At 38.1% G+C, this 23161-nt stretch overlaps 8 protein-coding genes across 8 annotated transcripts; 5 read left to right on the top strand and 3 right to left on the bottom strand. All coding sequences in view use genetic code 12, as the record gives it.

Moving 5' to 3' along the window:
* Positions 1–1923: 1923 nt before the first annotated feature.
* On the top strand, positions 1924–3900 carry MIG1 (transcription factor; the record flags this gene model as incomplete). Its single annotated transcript, XM_049322932.1, has 1 exon — positions 1924–3900. The coding sequence occupies one exon, from the start codon at positions 1924–1926 to the stop codon at positions 3898–3900; it is 1977 nt and encodes a 658-aa protein (XP_049181175.1).
* A 579-nt stretch (positions 3901–4479) lies between these two features.
* Positions 4480–5433, top strand: GRE3 (trifunctional aldehyde reductase/xylose reductase/glucose 1-dehydrogenase (NADP(+)); the record flags this gene model as incomplete). The annotated part of the gene is made up of 1 exon (XM_049322931.1): positions 4480–5433. One exon carries the CDS (start codon positions 4480–4482, stop codon positions 5431–5433), a length of 954 nt encoding a protein of 317 aa, XP_049181174.1.
* Positions 5434–5501: 68 nt separating this feature from the next.
* KGF56_001772 (uncharacterized protein) lies at positions 5502–6689 on the bottom strand (the record flags this gene model as incomplete). Its single annotated transcript, XM_049322930.1, has 1 exon — positions 5502–6689. One exon carries the CDS (start codon positions 6687–6689, stop codon positions 5502–5504), a length of 1188 nt encoding a protein of 395 aa, XP_049181173.1.
* Positions 6690–7070: 381 nt separating this feature from the next.
* KGF56_001771 (WD40 repeat domain-containing protein) lies at positions 7071–8069 on the top strand (the record flags this gene model as incomplete). Its single annotated transcript, XM_049322929.1, has 1 exon — positions 7071–8069. The coding sequence occupies one exon, from the start codon at positions 7071–7073 to the stop codon at positions 8067–8069; it is 999 nt and encodes a 332-aa protein (XP_049181172.1).
* Positions 8070–9507: 1438 nt separating this feature from the next.
* On the top strand, positions 9508–11760 carry GYP8 (Gyp8p; the record flags this gene model as incomplete). Its single annotated transcript, XM_049322928.1, has 1 exon — positions 9508–11760. The coding sequence occupies one exon, from the start codon at positions 9508–9510 to the stop codon at positions 11758–11760; it is 2253 nt and encodes a 750-aa protein (XP_049181171.1).
* Positions 11761–11892: 132 nt separating this feature from the next.
* Positions 11893–14133, bottom strand: KGF56_001769 (SAGA complex subunit; the record flags this gene model as incomplete). The annotated part of the gene is made up of 1 exon (XM_049322926.1): positions 11893–14133. One exon carries the CDS (start codon positions 14131–14133, stop codon positions 11893–11895), a length of 2241 nt encoding a protein of 746 aa, XP_049181170.1.
* A 548-nt stretch (positions 14134–14681) lies between these two features.
* Positions 14682–15137, bottom strand: YNK1 (nucleoside diphosphate kinase; the record flags this gene model as incomplete). The annotated part of the gene is made up of 1 exon (XM_049322925.1): positions 14682–15137. One exon carries the CDS (start codon positions 15135–15137, stop codon positions 14682–14684), a length of 456 nt encoding a protein of 151 aa, XP_049181169.1.
* Positions 15138–18601: 3464 nt separating this feature from the next.
* On the top strand, positions 18602–23029 carry HSL1 (protein kinase; the record flags this gene model as incomplete). The annotated part of the gene is made up of 1 exon (XM_049322924.1): positions 18602–23029. The coding sequence occupies one exon, from the start codon at positions 18602–18604 to the stop codon at positions 23027–23029; it is 4428 nt and encodes a 1475-aa protein (XP_049181168.1).
* Positions 23030–23161: the final 132 nt, after the last annotated feature.

Raw genomic sequence — 23161 nt, 5'->3', positions numbered from 1 at the left:
GTGTAGATACAAGTTACCTTTACTAACCGAGCTTTTGAACTAAGTAAATAAACTTTGTGCAAAGCGTTAAACTTTGTGGGTTTTTATAAAATTTTGCATTGTACGATACGGTTACTGTTACTCCGAAGTTTTCGACTTTGCATGTATTTTTTTCTCTGTAAATCCGAGAGATTGGTCATGGTCATCATAAAGGTTGCAACCTTCCACAATACACTCTTACTACCCGGTGCTGAAACTCAATATACGGGTTCAGGTAAGAGCATTATGTTACATGACATACATCCTCCAAAAAAACAAAGTATGGTACCTATTAAGATATGGTTCCTATTAACTTTTGTTTCTTCTCCTCCCGGCAAAGCATTTACCCAGCAAATGCAAATATACAGTAAAAACTCCAAGTGCTCCTCTTCTCTCAGAAGTCAAGTAAATAAAAAGTTGTGTCATGGCTTAGAAACACAATCTTGAACTTCTACATAAATATATAGACACATAGACATACAAACCCTTCTCATCTTTTCATGTCTCTCCATATAGTCTAAGTTTCCCCCAATTTTCCCCCAGCCTAGATTGTGATTGTGCCCCGCTCTTTTTCCCGCCTAAATTAAAGCACTCCAAATATTTTTACTGCACTGCACAACCTAAGCTATACCTCCAAGTTGCATATCGTTCTCATGTACATGATTTGGAATGTGGGTCAAAAAGAAATGTATATTTTACTTACCTAGCATGAAAAAAAAAAAAAAGAAGTTACAAGTGGTTGCTGTGGGCTGTTTTTTCTTTACTGGTTGAAAAAAAAAAAGGTTTTTTTACGATCTGAAACCTATTGGCTTCTTACATTCATCGTGAAAACACTTTTTGTGGGCTATTGAAGATTACAAAGAAAGAGGATGCTCTGTTTGTGATGATTTTTCTCTCTATTTCTCTATTTCTGTTTTACTTTTCCGTTTTACAGCATTTAGAGTTATTACTCGGAAAAATTAATTTTTCCGATAAAATTTCTTTTTTTATTTTTATTTTTATTTTTATATTTTATTTTAAAAACGAAGAAGAGATAAAGATTAAGATTATATAACCATCACATTTTTATTTTAGTTCCTATTGTCTAAAACATTTCGTGGCAGCTATTACTACTACCACTCCTACTAATGCTGCTACGACCTCTATAATTGGCTCCACTACGTTCCGACAGGAGCGTCCAAAATTGAGTTGATTTGGATATGGAGATGAGGTGTAACAATGGAAAAAAATAAAATAAATTATAACAATAGTGTGTAAGTAAGTCGTATTTGTATACCTTTCTTAACTCATTTCATAGTATAATAACCCATACCAAATATACCATATTTATATCAATTTCCGGATGGGAGCCTGTTACGTTTAATTTCGTCTTCTCATTTAACCTGTCTATTGTATTTCAACACACCCTGATACTAAACTGCCCCATTGCTCTTCTCACTTTCCCTTTCTCTTTTTAATTTCTTCTTTTTTTTTTTTCAATGTTACACCAATTCACTTGTGTATCCCCCTTTTTTTTCCAACTGTTTTCATTCATTCAGCGTTTTTCTTCTATATTCTTAGCTTTTTTCGCATTTGCCCCGCCGAATCTCCAACTTTATTACATCTTTCCAAACTCTAATTATGTTCTTTTTAGTGGTTCTATTTTACCTTTTTTTTTTTCTTTTTTTTTTTTTATACATTTAACCCTTTGGACACAAAGAAAATCGGAATAAAATCTTTTTGTTATTTTTACACAAGCCTCCATCTTTTTCATTCTTCTTTTGTATACTTATATCGACCTGATAGTCCCATCTACTCCTCCCTCGTCAGGAAAATCCTTTCCTAAAAAGGAGTCTTTTTAATTGTTATTTGAACAGCTTACTTTGTCATTGGTTCTCCTTAGTTTTGAGAGTTTTCGGATAAATTATGCCACCAAAGGAGAAAAAGGATAAGGAGGATAGACCTTACAAGTGCATATTTTGCGAAAAAGCATTTCATAGGTTAGAGCATCAGACGAGGCATATAAGAACTCATACTGGAGAGAAACCTCATTGCTGTACTTTCCCGCTGTGTACCAAAAGATTCAGTAGGTCCGATGAATTAACTAGACATTTAAGAATTCATAATAATCCAACGGTTCCTGCACCTTCCAGAAAGAGAAAGACAAAGAATGATAACGGTCAAGAGGACAAGACTTCTTCGCGTCCCGTTGGTATTCAACCACGTCAACTACCACTACAACAACAGCAGCAGCAATTACCTCTACAGCAGCAACAGCAACAACAGCAACAACAGCAACAACAGCAGCAGCAGCAACATCCGCAAAAGATCTTTCTTAATTCCTACATAAATAACCCCGGTAACAATCCATACCATCAACCAATTTCTGTTTATTATGCTCCACCACCGGGAGCAGGTGGCTACATGGGTTCGGTTGTGCAATCGCAACCACCATCTCAACAGGTTACTAATCAGCAACTTCCAATAGCATCTTCGCAGCCATCAACGGTCCTAAATCATCCACAAAGAAGTGCTTCTCCTCTTCATCATCATCTGCTACATGGTACAGCTGTTTTTTCCATTCCTTCATCTCCTACCAGTGTCCAACAAAGCCAAAACCAAAACCAAAGCCAAAGCCAATCGTTTTTCAATCACCAATCTGCATCACATTCAGCTAACAACTTATCAGTGAGTTCCCAACCATTGATGACGCAAAAAACATTGTCTTCAGATACAGTAAGACAGTACTCTCATCATCAGCTGCAGTCAAATGTTGCACCTTCATTTCCAAATGGTCAATTATCCTTAGCTACTCATCAATCAAGAATTCAAAAGTCTGAATCTACATCTAGTATTTCATCAGAAAATCAGAAAGTTTTCAGTAATAATAACTCAGCCACTCAGTCCTTGGGAACGTCACCTGAAACTTCTGCTGCTTTAATGCCACCTCCACAACAGATGCCCTTTCCACCACCTTTTTCGTTTACAAATTTAAATGACTATTTCCAAAAGAACAATAATAGCAATAACAACAATAATATTAGTAATATGAATACTAATAGTAATACTGCTATTAACAATAATAATATCAGTGCAGCATATGGTGGCGGTACAAAGTTGTTTAATACCAGTTCTTCGTCCTTGTCTTCATTGGGAGGTAAAATCAGAACGTCTGCTTCAGCTACAAATCTTTCTGGCTTACATAGAATGACTCCATTAAAACCAATATTCTCGCATCAACCAACAACAGCATCTACACCAGCTATAGCTACAGTTATGAGATCCGAAAATAGCCACCTTCCACCTAAACAAGTGTCCTCGACGTCGCTAAACCTCGAATTTTACAATAGTCTGCAGTCTGGTGGTGATGGTAGTGGTGGCCATATTTCGAAAAAGTCAAGGCCAAGCTCTCCATCAATGTTTCCATCAACAACTTCTGTCACTCTCCACTTATCCAATTCGAGATCAAAAATTGGCAATTCTGCATTTGTTATATCCCCCAACGAAACACCACTACAAACACCAAGTCAATCGCCACACTTACAACCAATGGCTTTGGATACTCAACTTCTACCATCCAAGACCATTCAGGAGAATGAGTTTTTAAATGACAAATTTGATAGCATTTCAACTACAGGAACTAGATTACCACCAATCCGGTCGGTCTTAAGCTTTACATCACTTTGCGATTTACCTCAGTACCCTTCTCGGCCACCACCACCACCACCACAACAACAACAACAGAAGCAAAAACAATTACACTTACAGAAGGAGCAAGCGTCGGCTACTGTTCCTAAATATACAGATTCTGTTGCTAGTTCAGAGTCATCACCACAGTCCGAAGAGAATAATATCAGGCTTGATAATCAAGGGTTCATGAAGTTAGAAAATCTTTTAACGTAACAATAGAGACGTCCTTTTTTACTCTTTTTTTCAGCATTAATGTGATGTATTTCCTTGCTATGAGCATGTCGTTCTCGATAGTGGAACAGCATTGACTAGCTGCCACTATCGACACTATCGACACTATCGAGCGGAGCAAGATAGTGGAGCAGCACTGACTAGTTGCCACCCACACTTTGTAGTTTCTTACAACACTATCGACACTATCTTGCTCTACTCAATAGTGGAACAGCACTGACTAGCTGCCACGCACACTTTGTAGCTTCTTACAACACTATCTCGCTCTGCTCGATAGTGTTGCTCGATAGTGTTGCTCGATAGTGTTGCTCGATAATCTCCTCCCCTCCATCTACACTTCACATTCCATACTCCCTCCCCCTCAAATGATGGTCCCCCATATTTCCATTTTCGTCATTGCTTCTTTTTTTCCTTTTCCGATTCGATTTAAAAATAGCAATCAATTCCTAGGGCTATATAAAGATCTTGCGATCCCCCCCCCTTCCCCTTAAAGTTGACATTCTTTCAATTGGGGTAGGTTCGAGTGAATTGATTAACTTGCCAAGTTTGAATAAAGTGAAAATGAGTATTAAATTAAACTCCGGTCATGAGATGCCCCTTGTTGGTTTCGGTTGCTGGAAACTTGAAAACAAGATAGCCGCTGACCAAGTCTATGATGCTATAAAGACAGGTTACAGATTATTTGACGAGGCTCAAGATTATGGCAATGAGAAAGAGGTGGGAGATGGTATAAAGCACGCAATTGATGACGGTCTTACATCACGTGAAGAGCTTTTCATTACTTCAAAGTTATGGAACTCGTATCACGATCCCAAGAACGTTGAATTAGCACTTGATCGCATCCTTTCCGATCTTAAACTAGAATATCTTGATTTGTTCTTGATTCATTTCCCAATTGCACAAAAATTTGTGTCGTTTGATGAGAAATACCCACCTGGATTTTACTGCGGAGATGGTGGTAATTTTCATTTTGAAAATATTCCTTTGCTAGATACTTGGCATGCAATGGAAAAGCTTGTAGAAAAGGGCAAAGTCAAATCTATTGGTATTTCAAACTTCAATGGCAGTTTGATTTATGATTTGTTGAGAGGCGCCAAGATCCCACCTGCAGTATTACAAATTGAACATCATCCATATTTGCAACAAGAGAGATTGATTGAATGGGTACAGAGTCAAGGTATTGCAGTAACCGCATACTCATCCTTTGGGCCACTTTCTTTTGTTGAGTTGGAGAATAAAAAGGCAATTGATGCTCCAAAATTATTTGAACACGACACTATTAAAAGAATAGCAGCAAACCACGGAAAGACTTGTGCACAAGTTTTATTAAGGTGGTCTACTCAAAGAAATATTGCAGTGATTCCCAAGTCAAGTAAACAAGAAAGGGCAATAGAAAATTTGGAAGTTAACAAATTCAACTTGACCGATGATGACATAAAGGAAATTAAAAAATTGGATAAGGGACTAAGATTCAACGATCCATGGGACTGGAACCACATTCCAGTTTTTATCTAGAATAGTAACATAAATAAGTAGTTTCTTTTTTTTAAAAAAGGAAAAAAAGAACAATAGTCAAAAGTTTATCATATAGATTCTAAAACAGCTTCTCTACCCAAATTCAATAACTTCAATCTTGACACAAAATCGTCTCTCTCAAAGTACGCTCCGCACAATCTTCTCCTTCCAGTAAACTCGCTTCTCAGATGAAATACTCTCCAATTATCAAAAATCAAGCACTGGCCAGGTTTCATTTGGTGCCACAATTCATTGTTTGGCGATGTAATAATCTCTACCCAATGTTTGATAGCCTGATAAAACTTGACAACGTCATCCGGGTCCTCCCATGAATCCATAGTTGATCTGTCGCTTTGGTTCCATCTAACCTGAATCAATTTACCGTGCTCGTCCAATTTGAAAATAGGTTGTGGTATATCAGGTTGGATGCATACCTTTTCTTCACCAGCAGAGTGAGCAGGCACTCTAATTCTAGTGAATATCTCATAGCTTTCCGGGTGTGCTTCCTTTAATAATTGAGCACATTTGAACGCATCAACTAATGAAGTAGTTCCGCCAGTACCATCATGATACAACAAGTGGAACAATTGTAATCCCGGAGAATTTGACCAATAAGTTCCATCAGTGTGGCTACTAATGTCAAAATTCGTATAAGCGGTATCAGCTTTAGCCAAGTCTGAAGTGAAATCCCAAAATTCTCCATAATGTGTGACTCTGATATAGTTTAGTTTTTTACACAACTTTTCTGTATCCTCGGGTGTTACTGGGACATTGTCAATTAAACAGAAACCATGTTTCCATATTTTCAAACACCAGTCTCTTATAGCATCCTCATTATCCGTGGAGTCAGAAGAGTTCATCACCGAGGCAAAGTCCACCGAGGGAAGCTTGTCCTTGATATCTTTAACTTGCCACAATTCTTGCTCGAGTACGGTTTTGTCTAGTGGTACAAGTCTCGGGTAGTAAGAATGCAATCTTAACCAACTGGCACTATATTCAGATTCATGGTCCGTGTCCCAGGTAATTGCCAACTTGTTACCATTATCAACCTCTACAATTTTTTTCACGCCAAGGTCAATACTAATCGATGCCGAGTTTAGTAAACGTTGTTTTGTTAACAGAAAATAACATTCTGAGCAATGACAATTATCACGTAGCCAAATGGTATGAAATTTGGATACCTGGCCATCTGACCAATTGACCTCTAATGTATTGCCTTTTGGAACCGCTGACTCAATCTTTTCTTTTGACGACATTGCCCTTACTCTTTACTCTTTACTCCTTACTCCTTACTCCTTACTCCTTACTCCTTACTCCTTACTCCTTACTCCCTACTCCTTACTCTTTACTTCCTTACTCAACCTTATTCTAATCCTTGGGGTGAAATAAATTAATAATGTGGGGAAAGTTTGACAAATGATCCGAGGTCATCTCAAAAAAACATCACGTGATACGACGGATAAACTCGGTCTTGCCGCCCATTAAATTTTTTTTTTATTTATCTCTTTTTGTTTTTCAGTGCGGCGCGCAATGAGATGAGATGAGATGAGATGAGATGGGATGACTTGCAATGATTGCGAGTCATTATACCATTTGACCTTATTGATTGTAGTAAAGAAGGTGAGGTCAAAATTTCAATGTCTTTGGCTAAACAAGAAACGAGCTTAGAGAAGCACGTGGATGAAAAGAATAACGGAACGTCTACTTCTGGTGTACTATATGACAGTGCAATAATTTTAGAAGGTCATACAAGATCTGTGAACACATCTAAATTCAACCAAGATGGGTCATTGATAGCTACGGGAGGTAGTAATAATTCAATACAATTATGGAAATTACCGACTGAAAATGTCAATTTAAACATTGCATCATTAAATGGACATAAACGTGCAGTGACCTCGCTATGTTGGTTGACAGATGTATTGGTATCGGCAAGTGCAGACCAGTCCTTGGGAATATGGGATACATATACAGCACAAAAGTTACGCAAACTAGTAGGCCACAGTAGTGTTATAAATCAGGTAATTGGTTTAAATGAGACCTCAGCAGCGTCCGTGGCAGATGATGGCAAAATGATGATGTGGGATTATAGAGAAAAACACAACATTGCAAGCATTGAGACTGGATTGCCTTTATTGACGGCTTGTTGCCAAAGGGGAAAAAACAACAACACTATATACTTGAGTGGTATCAATCCTCAAATAGTAGCATTTGATATAAGAAATCTCAAGCAGGAGTTATGGAAATTCAACAGTCAACTAGATACAGTAACAAGTCTAGTCACATCTCCCGACGGGTCGACACTAGCTATGCGAACGTTTGATGGCTTGGTGCGAACGTACAATATTAACAGAGATCCTTCAAAGCCACCGAGTTTGGGATCAGTACTCCTAGGCACTCCCTCCGGTGATCATTATTGTTCTATCAAAGCATGTTTCAGTAACAACAATGTTAAGGTTTTGTCTGGTTCAGAAGACGGCACGGTCATAGCCTGGGATCATTTGAGTGGATCTTTACTTGGTAAATATCAAGGACATCAGGATGCAGTTTATGAAGTTGACTATCATCCAAAAATGGATATACTTTTGAGCTGCTCCGCAGATGGCACAGCGATTGTAAGAGAGCTATGGCAATAAAAGTCTACTATCGAGCAGAGCGAGATAGTGGAGCACACTAGCTGCCACCATTGACTAAGTAAGATAACCACTCAATATATGGTATTAATTCTTGCTGTGTTTCCACTATCGAGCAGAGCGTGACAGTGGGGCACACTAGCTGCCACCAATGGAGCACACTAGCTGCCACCATTGACTAAGTAAGATAACCACTCAATATATGGTATTAATTCTTGCTGTGTTTCCACTATCGAGCAGAGCGTGACAGTGGGGCACACTAGCTGCCACCAATGGAGCACACTAGCTGCCACCATTGACTAAGTAAGATAACCACTCAATATATGGTATTAATTCTTGCTGTGTTTCCACTATCGAGCAGAGCGTGACAGTGGGGCACACTAGCTGCCACCAATGGAGCACACTAGCTGCCACCATTGACTAAGTAAGATAACCACTCAATATATGGTATTAATTCTTGCTGTGTTTCCACTATCGAGCAGAGCGTGACAGTGGGGCACACTAGCTGCCACCAATGGAGCACACTAGCTGCCACCATTGACTAAGTAAGATAACCACTCAATATATGGTATTAATTCTTGCTGTGTTTGCCTACTTTCAACTTTACACAAATCTTCAACTGCCTTTTGTAAACTATTGGAATTGGAAGATGTATTTTTTAAGAGGTTGTAATTTCTTACCCCTTAAGATGCCAAAAATCGAGCGACACTATCGACACTATCGACACTATCGAGCGGAGCGAGATTATCCCTTGGAGTCTTTTTATAAGCTACTCCACTATCTTGATAGTGTCACTCGATAGTGTTGTTCGATAGTGTCACTCGATAGCGGGGGGTAAGTTAAATAAACAAAATACTTATATGAAACATATAAATATATATTCTCTCAAATGTTACATTACAACTCAAACCCATGTGTTGCACCCAGTTATATATATTAAAGTATATTTGCAAGTGTTCCACTATCGAACAGAGCGAGATAGTGTAGCGAAATCACAGATTTCGAAACCCCACATACTCTCTACATCCTGCTCCACTAGTGAGCAAAGCGAGCTAGTGTCGCTACTCTCTACACTCTACATCCTGCTCCACTAGCTCGCTTCGCTCCCTAGTGTTGCTACTCTCTACACTCTACATCCTGCACCACTAGCTCGCTTCGCTCCCTAGTGGTGCAACTCGCTTCGCTCCCTAGTGGTGCAACTCGCTTCACTTCCTAGTGTCGCTACTCTCTACTCTCTACATCCTGCTCCACTAACTCGCTTCGCTCCCTAGTGGTATTGTTATCTTTGATTACATAATCCACTTTTTTATTTTTTCAATTGCTCCATCTCAAATATTGAACCCTTTTATTCTTCTTGTTATAACCATCAGTAAGAGATATTGTTACTTTGAGTCGCCAAATAGGGTGATTCTCTCCTTTTCCTATTGTGTGATTTGACCATATGGGTGTATCTGAAACAATTGTTGCGAAACAGCAACGGTCGAGGCCTATGGAGTTGTCGAGATCTCCTTCCTCATCGTTATCATATTCGGCGCTTATTCCCAGCTATTCCGAACACTGGATCCAAATGGATGGCAGTCAGGTAGAGAAATCATTGCATAGTGAGGAAAAAGAAGAACAAACAGAAGAAGAAGAAGAAGAAGAACAAACAGAAAAAGAAGAAGAAGAAGAGCTGGTATCCAATGGCCACAGCACATCAAATCAACTCAAGCTTGAAGCAATATACGATGCAATATATAAAAAAGAAATGGGGGACTCGGGGGACTCGAGGGACTCAGGGGAAACGGAAAATCCACTGATGGATTTGGATTTATTGATGGATTTGGATTTATTGATGGATTTGGATTTATTGACCAAGATGGCACGTTCCACTGGGGGATTAGTCAGTAACGCCATTAGGAGAGTAGTCTGGCCCAGGTTGTTACTACTACTGAATGAAAAGAAAAACAAACAACAGCTAAATACAGATTCTTTATTATCTTCCCGCTCAATTGCTAGTCATCACCACACAAGTTTCTCTCCAGATTCGTTATTGGCAAACTTGGAATGTATTGATTTACCTCCTCATAAAGATGAAGATCAGGTGAAGCTAGATATACAGAGGTCATTCACTGTTTTGAACCATATCCAGTCATTGAACCATACCACCACTATTGATTCCTTAACATTGAAATCCACAAGCGTTTTTGAAAAGGGCTCATCATTTACAACCATTCTTAGTTCTTCAGATATCAGCTCTTTGAAGAAGATGCTATCCAATTTAATAATTAAATTATTACGGAAATACCCAAGTCTCAATTACTACCAAGGCTTTCATGATATTGCCAGTATTGTTTTGTTAGTCTGCTACAATGCAAAACACAACAACGAATTGATCGAAAAGGATATTGATCAGGATCTTGCTTTTAGCATACTAGAAAACTTGGCACTTTTCCACTTGAGGGATTTCATGATCTCGGATATCAATTTATCAGTTAACCATTTGAGGTTGATTCCAACAATTTTAGAAAATGCAGACTCACAATTATTTGAATTAATTAAACAAACATCTACTTCATACCATACGTCACTGGGAAAAGCGTATGACTATAAGTTTTTCCAAGGTCTTTCTTCAATCTTGACAATGTTTTCACACGATTTAATGAACTTGTCACATATCCTCATTATATGGGATTTCAATTTTGCATATGGATCCGTTATTGCCAATCTGTATATTTATGCAGCAGCTCTACTTGTATACAAACCCAGAATTTGGGAAACACTACTGTTGGCTAAAGAGCAAGACGATTTCATTGAAGTAGATCAGGATTTGGTACATACCATACTATCACCCGCTGCATTATTTGATAGCATTAGTGACTCGGACTTGTACAAAGTTTTAGCCAAAGCCAACGATTTAATTGAAAAGTACCCACTTGCGCATTGCGAAAATGTCAATAGAACATGGGAAAAGTGGTTTACAAACTACAATAATCATTCGGTGTTGCTCACCACATCGAACATATCCAAATCCAGAGAAGATATAGCTTCAAACTATTCCAATCTTCTAGATCCCCAAGATAATGCATTACATGATTGGATCCAAACGCAAGATAATGAAATAATGAGACAAGCACTTGATGAAATGCAAGAGCAACAAGTTCTTTTCGCAGAGGAGGATGATACTCAGCATTCAATTGTCTCTACTCAATATGAAGAAGATGACGATGACGACAACAACAACAACAACAATAACAACGACGACGACGATGGGGACTATTCTTCTAATATCAATTCCCTTAGCTCCTCCTTGACATTAAACACCTCATTCACTTCATCATCACTATACAAAATTACCTCCAACACTATTCTTCGAAAACTATTTCCACCAAACCACTCTCCTACTCCAAATGCCAACGATGACAAACGAATTGTTATATGGAACAGAAATTGGTTTTCGTTGCGCAATATCTACAAGATCAGTATTGCCGTGGGGGTTTTTGGATTCCTCCTCCACTTTTTTCTAGTCAAGTGTAATGGTGGTGAAGTATGCCGACAGATTCTTGAAAAAGAAGGAGTTTTAATTATCAATAATGTTGCAAATGATGTGCGGGTCATGTTTAGTAATTTATTTTCTTCCACAACGCAACTAAAAAATGTTTTGCAAGTGGGCACAGGAACGTTAAGAAATACGATATACGGGTTCGAGCTGTAAATAATACAACTGGCTACTTTTTGTTTCACTTCTCCAAGTTGTATGTAACTTGTATATTCAAAATTTATTTAATCAATTATTTATTTATCTATCTACTGATTGTTTGGTTGTTTGATTGTTTGATTTTTCTTCTTATTCAAAATCAATTTCGTAAATGAGAACAGTATCGGTAAAATGACCGTGCCCCCAACCTCTATATCCACTTGCACTAACCATAAATCTACCTGTTTCATCCACATACAATTGCGACAACATACCACCATGATGTCCAGGAACAATTAAGAATGGTGTTGCTTGCTTTTTCAAATTAACTGCGGAATTATTCAAATCGTCATACAATCTCAAGTCGTATAATCTGATATTATCGTTTGACCCACAAAGCAAAAACTTATCATTGGGCATAGTACTGATTGCACTAACAGGTCCACTGATTTTGGGGAATTGCAAAAGCTTGGAAACGTTAGGGACCATCGTATCTTTGTGATGACCCGAGCTAGATCTCCTGTGCGGCATCTTGATTGATATTTCCTCAATCGTGGAATTTCTACGTCCAGCATAGATAAAATCCCCGTTGTTTGACCATGTCAGTGACATACACCAAGGGGGAATTCCCTCGGAAATGCCTATTCGTATTACTGGTTGTTGAACTCGAACATCCCATATGTTAATAGTTCCATCGATACTTGAGCTCATGAAAATATCAGAATTTCTGTGCACTTTTGATTGTGCCTCTGAAGATCTCTTTGTAGCATTGTCTTGTTTTTCCTTTCCATCTTCTTTGTCAGAATCTCCAAATAAGGAGTCTACATCATCATCATCATCATCATCGTCGTCGTACTCATTGTCATTTTTATTGTTATTATTAATAGTAGCAGCGGTTTGTCCTGCCCTTTCCTCCTGCTGTTGATTGGTAGCTTCTCTTTCTGTTCCCATAACCTGAAATGTCACATCTTCGAGCCCATCTGGACGAAACTGGATATTTGATATTTGACCCGAAGACGGGAGAAACTCGGTTATTGTTTTCCCAGTGTTCAAATCCCATTCTCGTATCGTCTTGTCCCATGATCCGCTTATAAATTTGTTCTCTTCATGGTTTAATCTGAGCACACTCACAGTGTCAGTATGTCCACGTCGCGGGTTTTGTTTGGTGCCATGGTTGAAGTAGTAATGTATTGCGCCTTCGTTATACCTCATAGTATATAAACATATTCCTCCAGAAGAAAGTCCACTTAAACACCAATAACCATTTTTCTCGGCTTCTAATGCATAAACAGGGTTAATCTTGGGTTCATAAGAAACACTACCAGTTGAAAAATCAGAATCCTTTAGTTTTGGGTTTAGTTTCATTAATTGCTTTCTTGTGTATGGCTGCTCGTTTTCCCAGTATGAGCATATAACACCTGCATTAGTCAATGAGTCAGATAAATTGTGCTTTTGTGCCATGGTAAGCGGTGCTTTCCCCTGTATAGACAGTATAAAGTCATATTTTCGTATGAAACCATCTTCTCCACCAGTCAATATCCACTTGGGACCATGAGTAAATGCCAATGTATGACATTGAGATGTATAAGGTATAGCCACTTGTGGTATAATATCAAATTCAGTTGCTTTTTGCGCTTTTGCAATTATCTGTTCTCGAAAAGATAGGTTTTCCTCGGCCTCCATTTCCACCACCTCCACCTCCACCATCTCCTCTTTTTCCTCAATGACATTGGTTGTTTCTTCCCTATCGTCAATTGATGTATCTTTTGTGTTTTCAGACGGTAGTTTAGTATTATTGAGGTCTTCTTTTAACGACGAGGACGGTCTCGATGAACCCTGATTGTTCTCTGGTATGCTGTTGGGTACTGGCTCTTTACCTTCCTGTTGTTCTAAACTCAGGTCATTTACCTCATCAATCAGTTTACTCACTTTATGCGCTATATTCTCAGGATTGTTGTCCTTGACAATTTTTCCGGCAATTTCCAGCTTTTCCAGCTTTTCGTGCTCCTCTTGCTCCTCTTCCTCGTCATCATCATCTTCATCTTCTTCTTCTTCTTCTTCTTCTTCTTCACCTTCCTCAGCTCCTTTGTCGCCTTCCTCTTCGTCGACATCTTCCTCCTCCTCCTCCTCCTCCTCCTCATCATCATCATCTTCTTCTTCTTCTTCTTCTTCTTCTTCTCCTTCTACTTGTCCTTCATCATCTTCATCTTCTAGCCCTTCATTTATATCTTCATCTACTTGCATAGTATCTCTATCATCACCTCTTGCTTGGGTATCCTCCTCATCGGCATCCCTCATATCATAATCTTGAGGTGGTTCTTCCTCTTGATATTCGTCTTCCATTTCATCATCTTCAACGTTGAAAATGTCATCTTGCTCAATAGACGCCATGGGGTTAGAAGGTGACAAGATGTAGTGCTTAAATCGTTTACATCTAAACCATACTTTTTTTTTTTTCCTCAATTTTTTTTGCTATAAGAAAGAAGAAGAGATGAGGCAGGTTAGAGACAAGGCAGGTTAGAGACGAGGCAGGTTAGAGACGAGGCAGGTTAGAGACAAGGCAGGTTAGAGACAAGGCAGGTTAGAGACGAGGCAGGTTAGAGACAAGGCAGGTTAGAGATGAGGCAGGTTAGAGACGAGGTAGGTTAGAGATGAGGCAGGTTAGAGATGAGGCAGGCTAGGGACAAGATATGCCAGAGACAAGACAGGCCAGAGACTTTTCCCTTTACCACCACCAAATAATGTCAATGCGACACCTAGTAATAACTGAATAAATTGGTTTTTTTCAAAAAAAAGGGTGTTGCCTAAAAGACTATTAACTAAAATATCCTTAGGGTCACTCGATATTGGAGATGATGCCTGTGGCACTTAGTGTGCTCCACTATCTCGCTATGCTCGATAGTGCCCACTCTGCTTAATAGTGCCCACTCTTTTCTTTTTTACTCATAAATCCATCCGAATAAGGCTGGTTTGTATTCAACCAATTCTTCAGGCTTGAACCACAAGTTAATTTCCTTTTCAGCAGATTCAACAGAGTCTGATCCGTGACAAACGTTTCTGCCCATATCAATTGCAAAATCTCCTCTGATAGTACCTGGAGCACTCTGCAAAGGATTAGTAGCACCCAAAATAGCTCTACCTTGTTTAACGACATCTTTACCTTCCCAAACAGTAGCCAAAACTGGACCGCTCAACATGTAGCTCAACAATGAAGGGAAAAATGGCTTGGACTGTAAATCTTCATAGTGGGTTCTCAAAAGCGATTCAGTTGGTTGAACCAATTTAATACCAACTAATTTGTAGCCTCTGTTTTCAAATCTACCAACAATGGCTGAAATTAAGCCTCTTTGGACACCATCTGGTTTAATAGCAATAAATGTTCTTTCGTTTGACATTTTGTAAGTCAATATCTATGTGGAATCACCAATTGGGGAAAAGAAATTGGGGAAAGAAATGGAAACGTTGCAGTTTTTTCAATTGGCTGAAAAATTTTTATGAAAAAAAATTATAGTGGTTGGTAGCGTTTTGAACACTAGGGAGCAGAGCGAGATGGTGTAACAAGCTAGTCAGAACTGCTCCAATAGGGAGCAGAGTGAGATAGTGTTATAACAAGCTAGTCAGTACTGCTACACTAAGAAGGGCCAATGATATCGAGCAACACTAGCTGCCACCGGCACTATTTCGCTCTGCTCGAAAGTGCGCTCTGCTCGAATTTTTGCTACAAATTGAGACCAAAAAAAGTAGAGTGCAACATCTCTCAAAGGGATTCATTCTCCAATAAAAGTGAAAAACAATTCATTCTTTAATAGAAGGATGTTCTTTGCTTGATAACGAGCCTTTGTTAATTGAATTCATTTACTGATATCAAAAATAACTTACTAATTACTTGGATAACTTATAGAGCTAAATGAGTTATCTTTTAGAGGTAAATGAGATGAGACGATTATGTGCACGCGCGCGGCTACGATTGTCATAATAACTAACCAGTTTTAACTAGCAAATAGTATCCAAATAGTAACTACTCAATGTGCAACACTATCGAGCAAAGCGAGATACTGTTGTAACAAGCTACTGAGTGTTGCTTCGCTATCTTGCTTTGCTTGATACTGTTACAACTATGTGCATATGTGTCTACTTTAGACATCTTTCAGTTGGCCTAGTAGCCACAGCTGGTCGCACTTGTGTAAATACACACACAGTAGCTTGTTACAACACTATCTCACTTTTTTTGATAGTGGAGCACATTGACTAATTTATCCCTTGGACTCTTTGTGTAAGCTACTCTATTCTCACGCTTTGCTCGATAAAGACTGTCGTTCTGCTCGATAGTCATAATAATAATCTAGATTAGGAATATACTACAAATATTATATAACAGATTATATATTTTAAGATGAGAATATAGATGAATCGAGCAACACTATCGAGCAGAGCGAGATAGTGTTGCACACTAGCTGTCAATGACACTATCGACCGACACTATCGACACTATCGAGCAACACATAGTAGCAACACTATCGTGCAAAACATAGTAACAACAGTATCGAGCAAAACGAGATGGAGCAAAACGAGATGGAGCAAAACGAGATGGAGCAAAACGAGATGGAGCAATACATCACTTCCCTGTTTTCTTTGCAAAAAGGGATATCGATCTATTCATTATATGTGCTCCACTATTGAGCAGAGCGAGATAGTGGAACAACACTCAGTAGCTTTTTACAACACTATCTCGCTCTGCTCGATAGTGTTGCTCGATAGTGTCCCATATGTTTATATAGGTATATAATAAACTATATAACAAATAATCTATAAACATATATATACTAACCATAGGAGATACTGGACATAAAAAGTGAAAAAAAGAACGACGGGAGCGAAGCCAGCTAGTGGAGCAATAGTGCGTGGAGAGTAGTGCGTAGTGCGTAGAGAGTAGTGCGTATAGTGCGTAGAGAGTAGTGTGTAGAGAGTATATTAGTACCAATAAATTACTAGGTAATACAGATTATCAAGCAGTTTGTTTATTATTACAAGCTAGATTATTCTTGGCTATATCAATAGGTATATATTAAGGATTATATTGATATAATATTTAGAATAAAAGAAAAATAGATTATATATTAGAAGATATACCCTTTTTCCAGGGGTACACCAATGGTCACTATCGAGCAGAGCGAGATAGTGTTGTAAAAAGCTACTGAGTGTTGTTCCACTATCGAGCAGAGCGAGATAGTGTTGTAACAGGCTAATTAGTATAATCTATACCATAGTGATCTATATCAATGATGATCTATACCATGGTGATCTATACTATGGTGATCTATACCATGGTGATCTATACTATGGTGATCTATACTATGCTATCTCTACAATGGTAATCTATACTATGCTACTCTACAATTAAAACCGTCTCCTACTCTCTACTATGAAGCATATATAAACCTCATAAGTTTCCCATCATCCAAAAACACACCAAAGAGATTCTCCCAATAGTGCTGATACTATACCAAAAAGAGATTCTCTTTCAATAGAGATTCTCTTTCAATGGAGATTCTCTTTCAATAGAGATTCTCTTTCAATGGAGATTCTCTTTCAATAGCTGATACTACATACTGCTGCTCCACTAGCTTGCTCCACTAGCTTGCTCCACTAGCTTGCTACGCTCGCCAGTGTCGCTCGCCAGTGTCGCTCGCTAGTGTCGCTCGAAATTAATAAGCTTATTGTTTCAATAACAAGTCGCGTCAGGAAAATAATCTCGTATTATTAATTCTGGTTTTTTCCACGACGCATTCTAGAGTTTGGCATTCTAATAAGAGAGAATGGAAAAAGGGAAATCAATCTATTCATTATATGTGCTCCACTATCTCGCTCTGCTCAATAGCATTATTACCTAATGGAAAAGAATCATTATCCACCTAACTTTTAGTGTCAGTAGCAGCTAGCGTTGCTCGATAGTATCAGTGGCAACTAGTCAATGTGGCTCCACTATCTCGCTTTGCTCAATAGTGTCGTTTCTTCAACGTTATGATCCAGTGTGTATGCAGTACCAGTATTTGTTTGTTTTTCAATTAAGCGCTGCGACTTTTTTTTTTTTTTTTCCAAACATTGAAACACGAAAAATTGAAAAGCTATCAAAGTCGAGTATTCAACATTAAAACTAAGAGATTGAGACAAAATTTAGAGTGAAAAGAGCGAGACAAGGTGAAAAAGTAATATAGTGTGAGAGTGTGAGAATCTGAGGTACCGTGAAAAAAGTGTGTGAAACTGCGTAAAAGTGTGATTTTTATAGCAAAAAGGAAAAAGGAAAAATAAAAAAAAAAAATAAAGAATAATAATAATAATAATTCATATTCCAAAATCCCACTCCTGTTTATTTCCAACTGTATCTACAAACCGTTTTCTTTTTAAGCTTATTTAGGGTTTGGGAGTCACTCACTTTGCTAGATTTTGCCCATTACATTTCCTCCAGTAATAGCATTAACTTAACACAGCTCATCATCAACTTATTTACCTTGTCCTAGCCATCACATTTACTCTAGTGCTGTTCGTGGCACTTTTCCGGTGAGAGAGAGAGAGAGAGAAAACACACTCCTATAGCCAAACCCATTTTCATCTGTAACCAACCCTTTTCACCTGTAACTGATCCCATTTTCATTATCATTTCTATTCACAGAATCATCCCATTCACATAGTTTTTATCCCCACTACATTGAAATTTTTGTTAATCAGTACACAGGTCATATTCATTCGCTTCATATAGAAGGAAAAAACACCAACCCCCCAAATTCTTTATAACCCACTACAATTCATTCGCTTATAACCTAGAGGATAACACTCAAGAACTATCTTCCATTTACAAACAATGGTCACTATTGTTCAGCAAAACTCACAATCTCATTTTGGCGCCAGTAGTAGAATACAGCCGACAACTTCCTCTACTAATGTTGATAAAGTAGTTCAATCGGTAACAAACGCTACTAAACGCTTGTCACAAATCTCAACAAACACCAATTCATCTTCCAAAAAGAGAAAATCACAGAATAAGATAGGACCATGGAAATTAGGTCGAACGCTTGGGAGAGGATCAACAGGAAGAGTAAGATTGGCCAAAAATATCGAAACGGGCCAATTGGCGGCTGTCAAAATCGTACCGAAATCCAACTTTAAAAAATTGGAAAATCCAAAATACAAACGTCATTCTCGTGATAGCGGAGTTGATGGCGAAGGAGCTCATACCTTGCCTTATGGAATTGAACGAGAAATAATAATAATGAAACTAATTTCACATCCAAACATTATGGGACTATACGATGTTTGGGAAAATAAAAACGATTTATACTTGATCTTGGAGTACATCGAGGGCGGAGAGCTTTTTGATTACTTGATCAAAAAGGGCAAATTACAAGAATCAGAAGCTGTGTATTATTTCAAACAAATCATCAATGGTATCAATTACTTGCATCAGTTTAATATATGTCATCGTGACTTGAAGCCGGAAAATTTATTATTGGACTTTAGCAAGAATATCAAGATAGCCGATTTTGGAATGGCCGCATTAGAAGTTAAAGAGAAGTTGTTGGAGACATCGTGTGGCTCGCCTCACTATGCGTCCCCGGAAATCGTTGCTGGTAAAAATTACCATGGCGCCCCCTCTGATATCTGGTCATGCGGTATTATTCTTTTTGCATTATTAACGGGTCATTTGCCATTTGACGATGAAAATATTAGAAAATTGTTGCTCAAGGTGCAAAGCGGAAAGTTCATCATCCCACACCACTTGAGTAGAGAAGCCAAAGACTTGATTACAAAAATGCTCAAAGTGAACCCATCAGAGCGTATCTCCATCGACGATATTCTCATGCATCCTTTACTAATAAAGTACCCCGAGCCAAATATCTCATATGCTTCTACTACAACTTTGGATGTTCGAAACATTAATGTTAAGCCAATCGAGTATCCCGCAAATATAGACAAGGAGATTTTAAAAAATCTTTCCGTATTATTTCACAACTGCGACGAAGATACAATTATTTCCAGATTGATGTCGCCTGAAAAGTGTCCCGAAAAGATGTTTTATTATTTGTTGATGAAATACCGTAATGAACATGTTACTAATTCAATATCAAACGAATCAATCACACCAGAGAGCACGATTCCGAAATCCACATCAACTATTCAAATCACAATCTATGATGATAAAACTGGTGAACAAGTTTCAACAACAACATCAAAAGGTAAAAAGATTACTAAATCAACGTCAATTTATTCCAATAAAATGTTATTGAAATCAGTTTCGTCAAAACAGGTTTTGGGAAATGTCACCAATAGATCAAACGCAAACGTAAATGCAAGTTTGAATTCAAATTCGAATTTGAAACAATTTAGAGCTTCCAATTCTTTCAACAAAAAGAAAATGGTCAACACTCATTATAAGAGCCGCAATGCTTCAACTCGTTCTTTAAAGTCCAATTCTTCGAAAACCAATAACTCATCATTGCCATCAGAGCAAGATGGCGGCACAGAGTTATCACAGGGAATTCCCCAACTACAACCACTCTCCCTTGAAAATAAACCAAACAATGAATCCAAAAAGACAATGACTACAACAGCAGCTGAAACAACAGCAGCTGAAGCAACAGCAGCAACAACAGCAGCAACAACAGCAACGATGGGAACTCAGTCGCTGATCAATTTTGAAAACATCTGGGACGAGATGTTTAACAAAGATCAAGATAAAGAAAACATTCCCATTGGAGCGACAACAAAAACATTGTCATCATCATCACAAAAAAGGAAAAGAGAAAACACGTTAGCCAAGAGGGAACGAGAACTTGCAGAGCAAGTGAGACTCAAAAACAAGGTTAGGGAAAGAAAATTGATAGAGGAAGAAGAAGAAGCGAAACGTGAATTTGAGGAAAAGAAGAGACACTTGGCTAAAATGAAGTTGAAACTAGAGCAAGAAGAAAAGGAGCTCGCTGAGAAGCAACAGTTACAAATGAAACAGAGAGAGGCAATAGTCAAGATGAAGAAGAGACAAAGTGCTAATGATTTTGAGGGATTGCTTGATGCAAGTAATCGTCGCTCATTTACTGATTCTACCCCAACATTGATATCGCTGTTAGATCCTCGATCACATACATTGGGGAGAGCTAAAACATTGGCTGCTTCTTCAAGGTCAAATATTCCAAAGAGTAATGAAAATACTTTAAAGGTGTTACACAAGCTAGGTATTGAAGTTGCACCACCTAAGAATAGATTTACCAACGATTTCAAGACCTCAAGTTCAAGAAATCTTTCTGCATTGTTGAATTCGGCACCAGCACATCCACCACTGCTGAAGACCGTAAAAACTTCAAGCTCGAGGTACTTGTCTGATTATTTGCAAGAACATGTAAGTAATGAGAATGAAAACAATGATGACCTTATATCAGTTGACAAATTTAATGAACACGAGAGTCTCAGGTCAATGCATTCATCTTCAAAAGTATCTTTGGCCAGGAGATCTGGTCAATATCATTACAAGTCGATGCTTAATGATATTGATGAGAACAAAATAAACATCAACATGGATTCTACAGCAGATTTATATCAAAGCAATAGAGGAGAAGGAGAAGAAGAAAGAGAAGCCGAAGCCGAAGGAGGAGGAGGAGGAGAAGAAGAAGAAGAAGAAGAAGAAGAAGAAGAAGAAGAAGAAGAAGAAGAAGCCTACGAAACTAATTTGTCACTTATACCCAATTTAAAATTTTCAAGGGTTTCTTTTGGTGGTCTTTTGAAAGCAAATACTGTTATGAATGAAGAAGGTGATGTGACTATATTAAGTCATACATTGAATACTTCTAACACCGTAGTGAGAAGATCAAACAAATCAAAGCAGACCTTTGCAGGCTTGGGGATCAAAGTAAGAGATGCTATTAGGGAGGACGATGAAGAAGGTGAAGAGCAACAACAACAACAACAACAACAACAACTGCAACAACTGCTGCTGCAGCAGAAGCAAACTCTGCAAGGTCTTCCAAATCGAAACTTTCAACTACACAGAGATGCCAAATATGACTCCGAGGAAGATCATTCTGATGACACTACGGTTGACTCAAGATATTCCTTTGTTGCACATGATGACCTAGAGCCATTTCTTAGTAATCATAATTTTGAAGCCGAGCTTTCTAATTTAGAAATCTCAAGCTTAAAAACTGCTGATGTGGGCAAAGCAAATACAGTAGAACCTAGTATTGTTGACTCTAAAGAGACTTTAGCTGAACCTCAGCATAGTGAGGAGGAAACCATTCAAGACGACAATGATCTTGAAAATTCATTCAGAGCTGAAGTTAATAATGATACATATTCAATAGCCGAGCTTTCAAGGAATAGTCTAGTAGGTAGTGGAGGAGGAGGAGGAGGAGGAGGAGGAGGAGGAGAGCCAGAAGAGAAGGAAGAAGAAGAAGAAGAAGAGGAAGAAGAAGAAGAAGAAGAATTCACCGAATCATCACATAAAAGTACATTGAAAAAGTCGAGACTTTCAACAGGAATATTCAGTACTTCCCAAATTCAGAGGAGTCCTAATGTTCAGTTGCCCAAGAGTAATCGAGATACCAATGCAATTGACCTTAAGAGAAAACTGATATTTGAAATTAATACTAATTTGATAAGCAGTCCTATTCAAGATGATTTCGGAAAGCACAATGAAACATCATTGTTTAAGAGATTATCAATGAATCCGAAGAGAACTGCACCCAAAGCACCGGGAAGTATATCAACACAAAAGCAAGGTCACAACAATTTAATAGACTTAAATCCATCAAGTTTGGAGCAACGACAGCAACAACAGCAACAACAGCAACAACAGCAAAAAAACACCGTCAAGTGTAATTGGTTTAGAAAACTCTTTCATACCTTGACTGGCAGCAAAATAGAGACGCCGACTACTACTACCACCACGTCAAGAAAACCAATTTCAAATCTTTATACTAGTAAAGATATCAAAATTATTGATTCTGCATTAAGAGCATCAGACCTTATGCGAGTCATCAAAAACCAAATGGAGTTGAAAGAGCTTGAAGGATCGGTGACCAAAGTGAGTATTGATGAAGAATTTGGCCTCATTGCAGGTACGATTCCCGGTAAATTTTCCCATGGACGAAAACTCAAATTCAGAATTGAAGTTATTGATTTGTTAAGTTCATCATCTTTGCATATAATGAGAGTCAAGGGAAACGATAAAGGTTTTCAAGATTTAGTAAAAATTATAACATATATTATCAAGAAGGAGGAGCAAAGCCAGATGAAAAGCTAGAATAAAAATTTATAATGATAGTTAAATGCATATTCACTCTTTTTTCGAAATTTCTTGTTATTTTGCGGGGCCCTCCTTTTTTGCCACTTTCTAATCTATCAGTTTCTTTTATATATATATATATATATATAT

The sequence above is a fragment of the Candida oxycetoniae genome, assembly GCF_023343755.2.
Source record: "Candida oxycetoniae strain CBS 10844 chromosome Unknown scaffold62, whole genome shotgun sequence".
NCBI classification, from domain to species: Eukaryota; Fungi; Ascomycota; class Pichiomycetes; order Serinales; family Debaryomycetaceae; genus Lodderomyces; species Lodderomyces oxycetoniae.
This window is presented reverse-complemented; position numbering and strand designations above follow the sequence as displayed.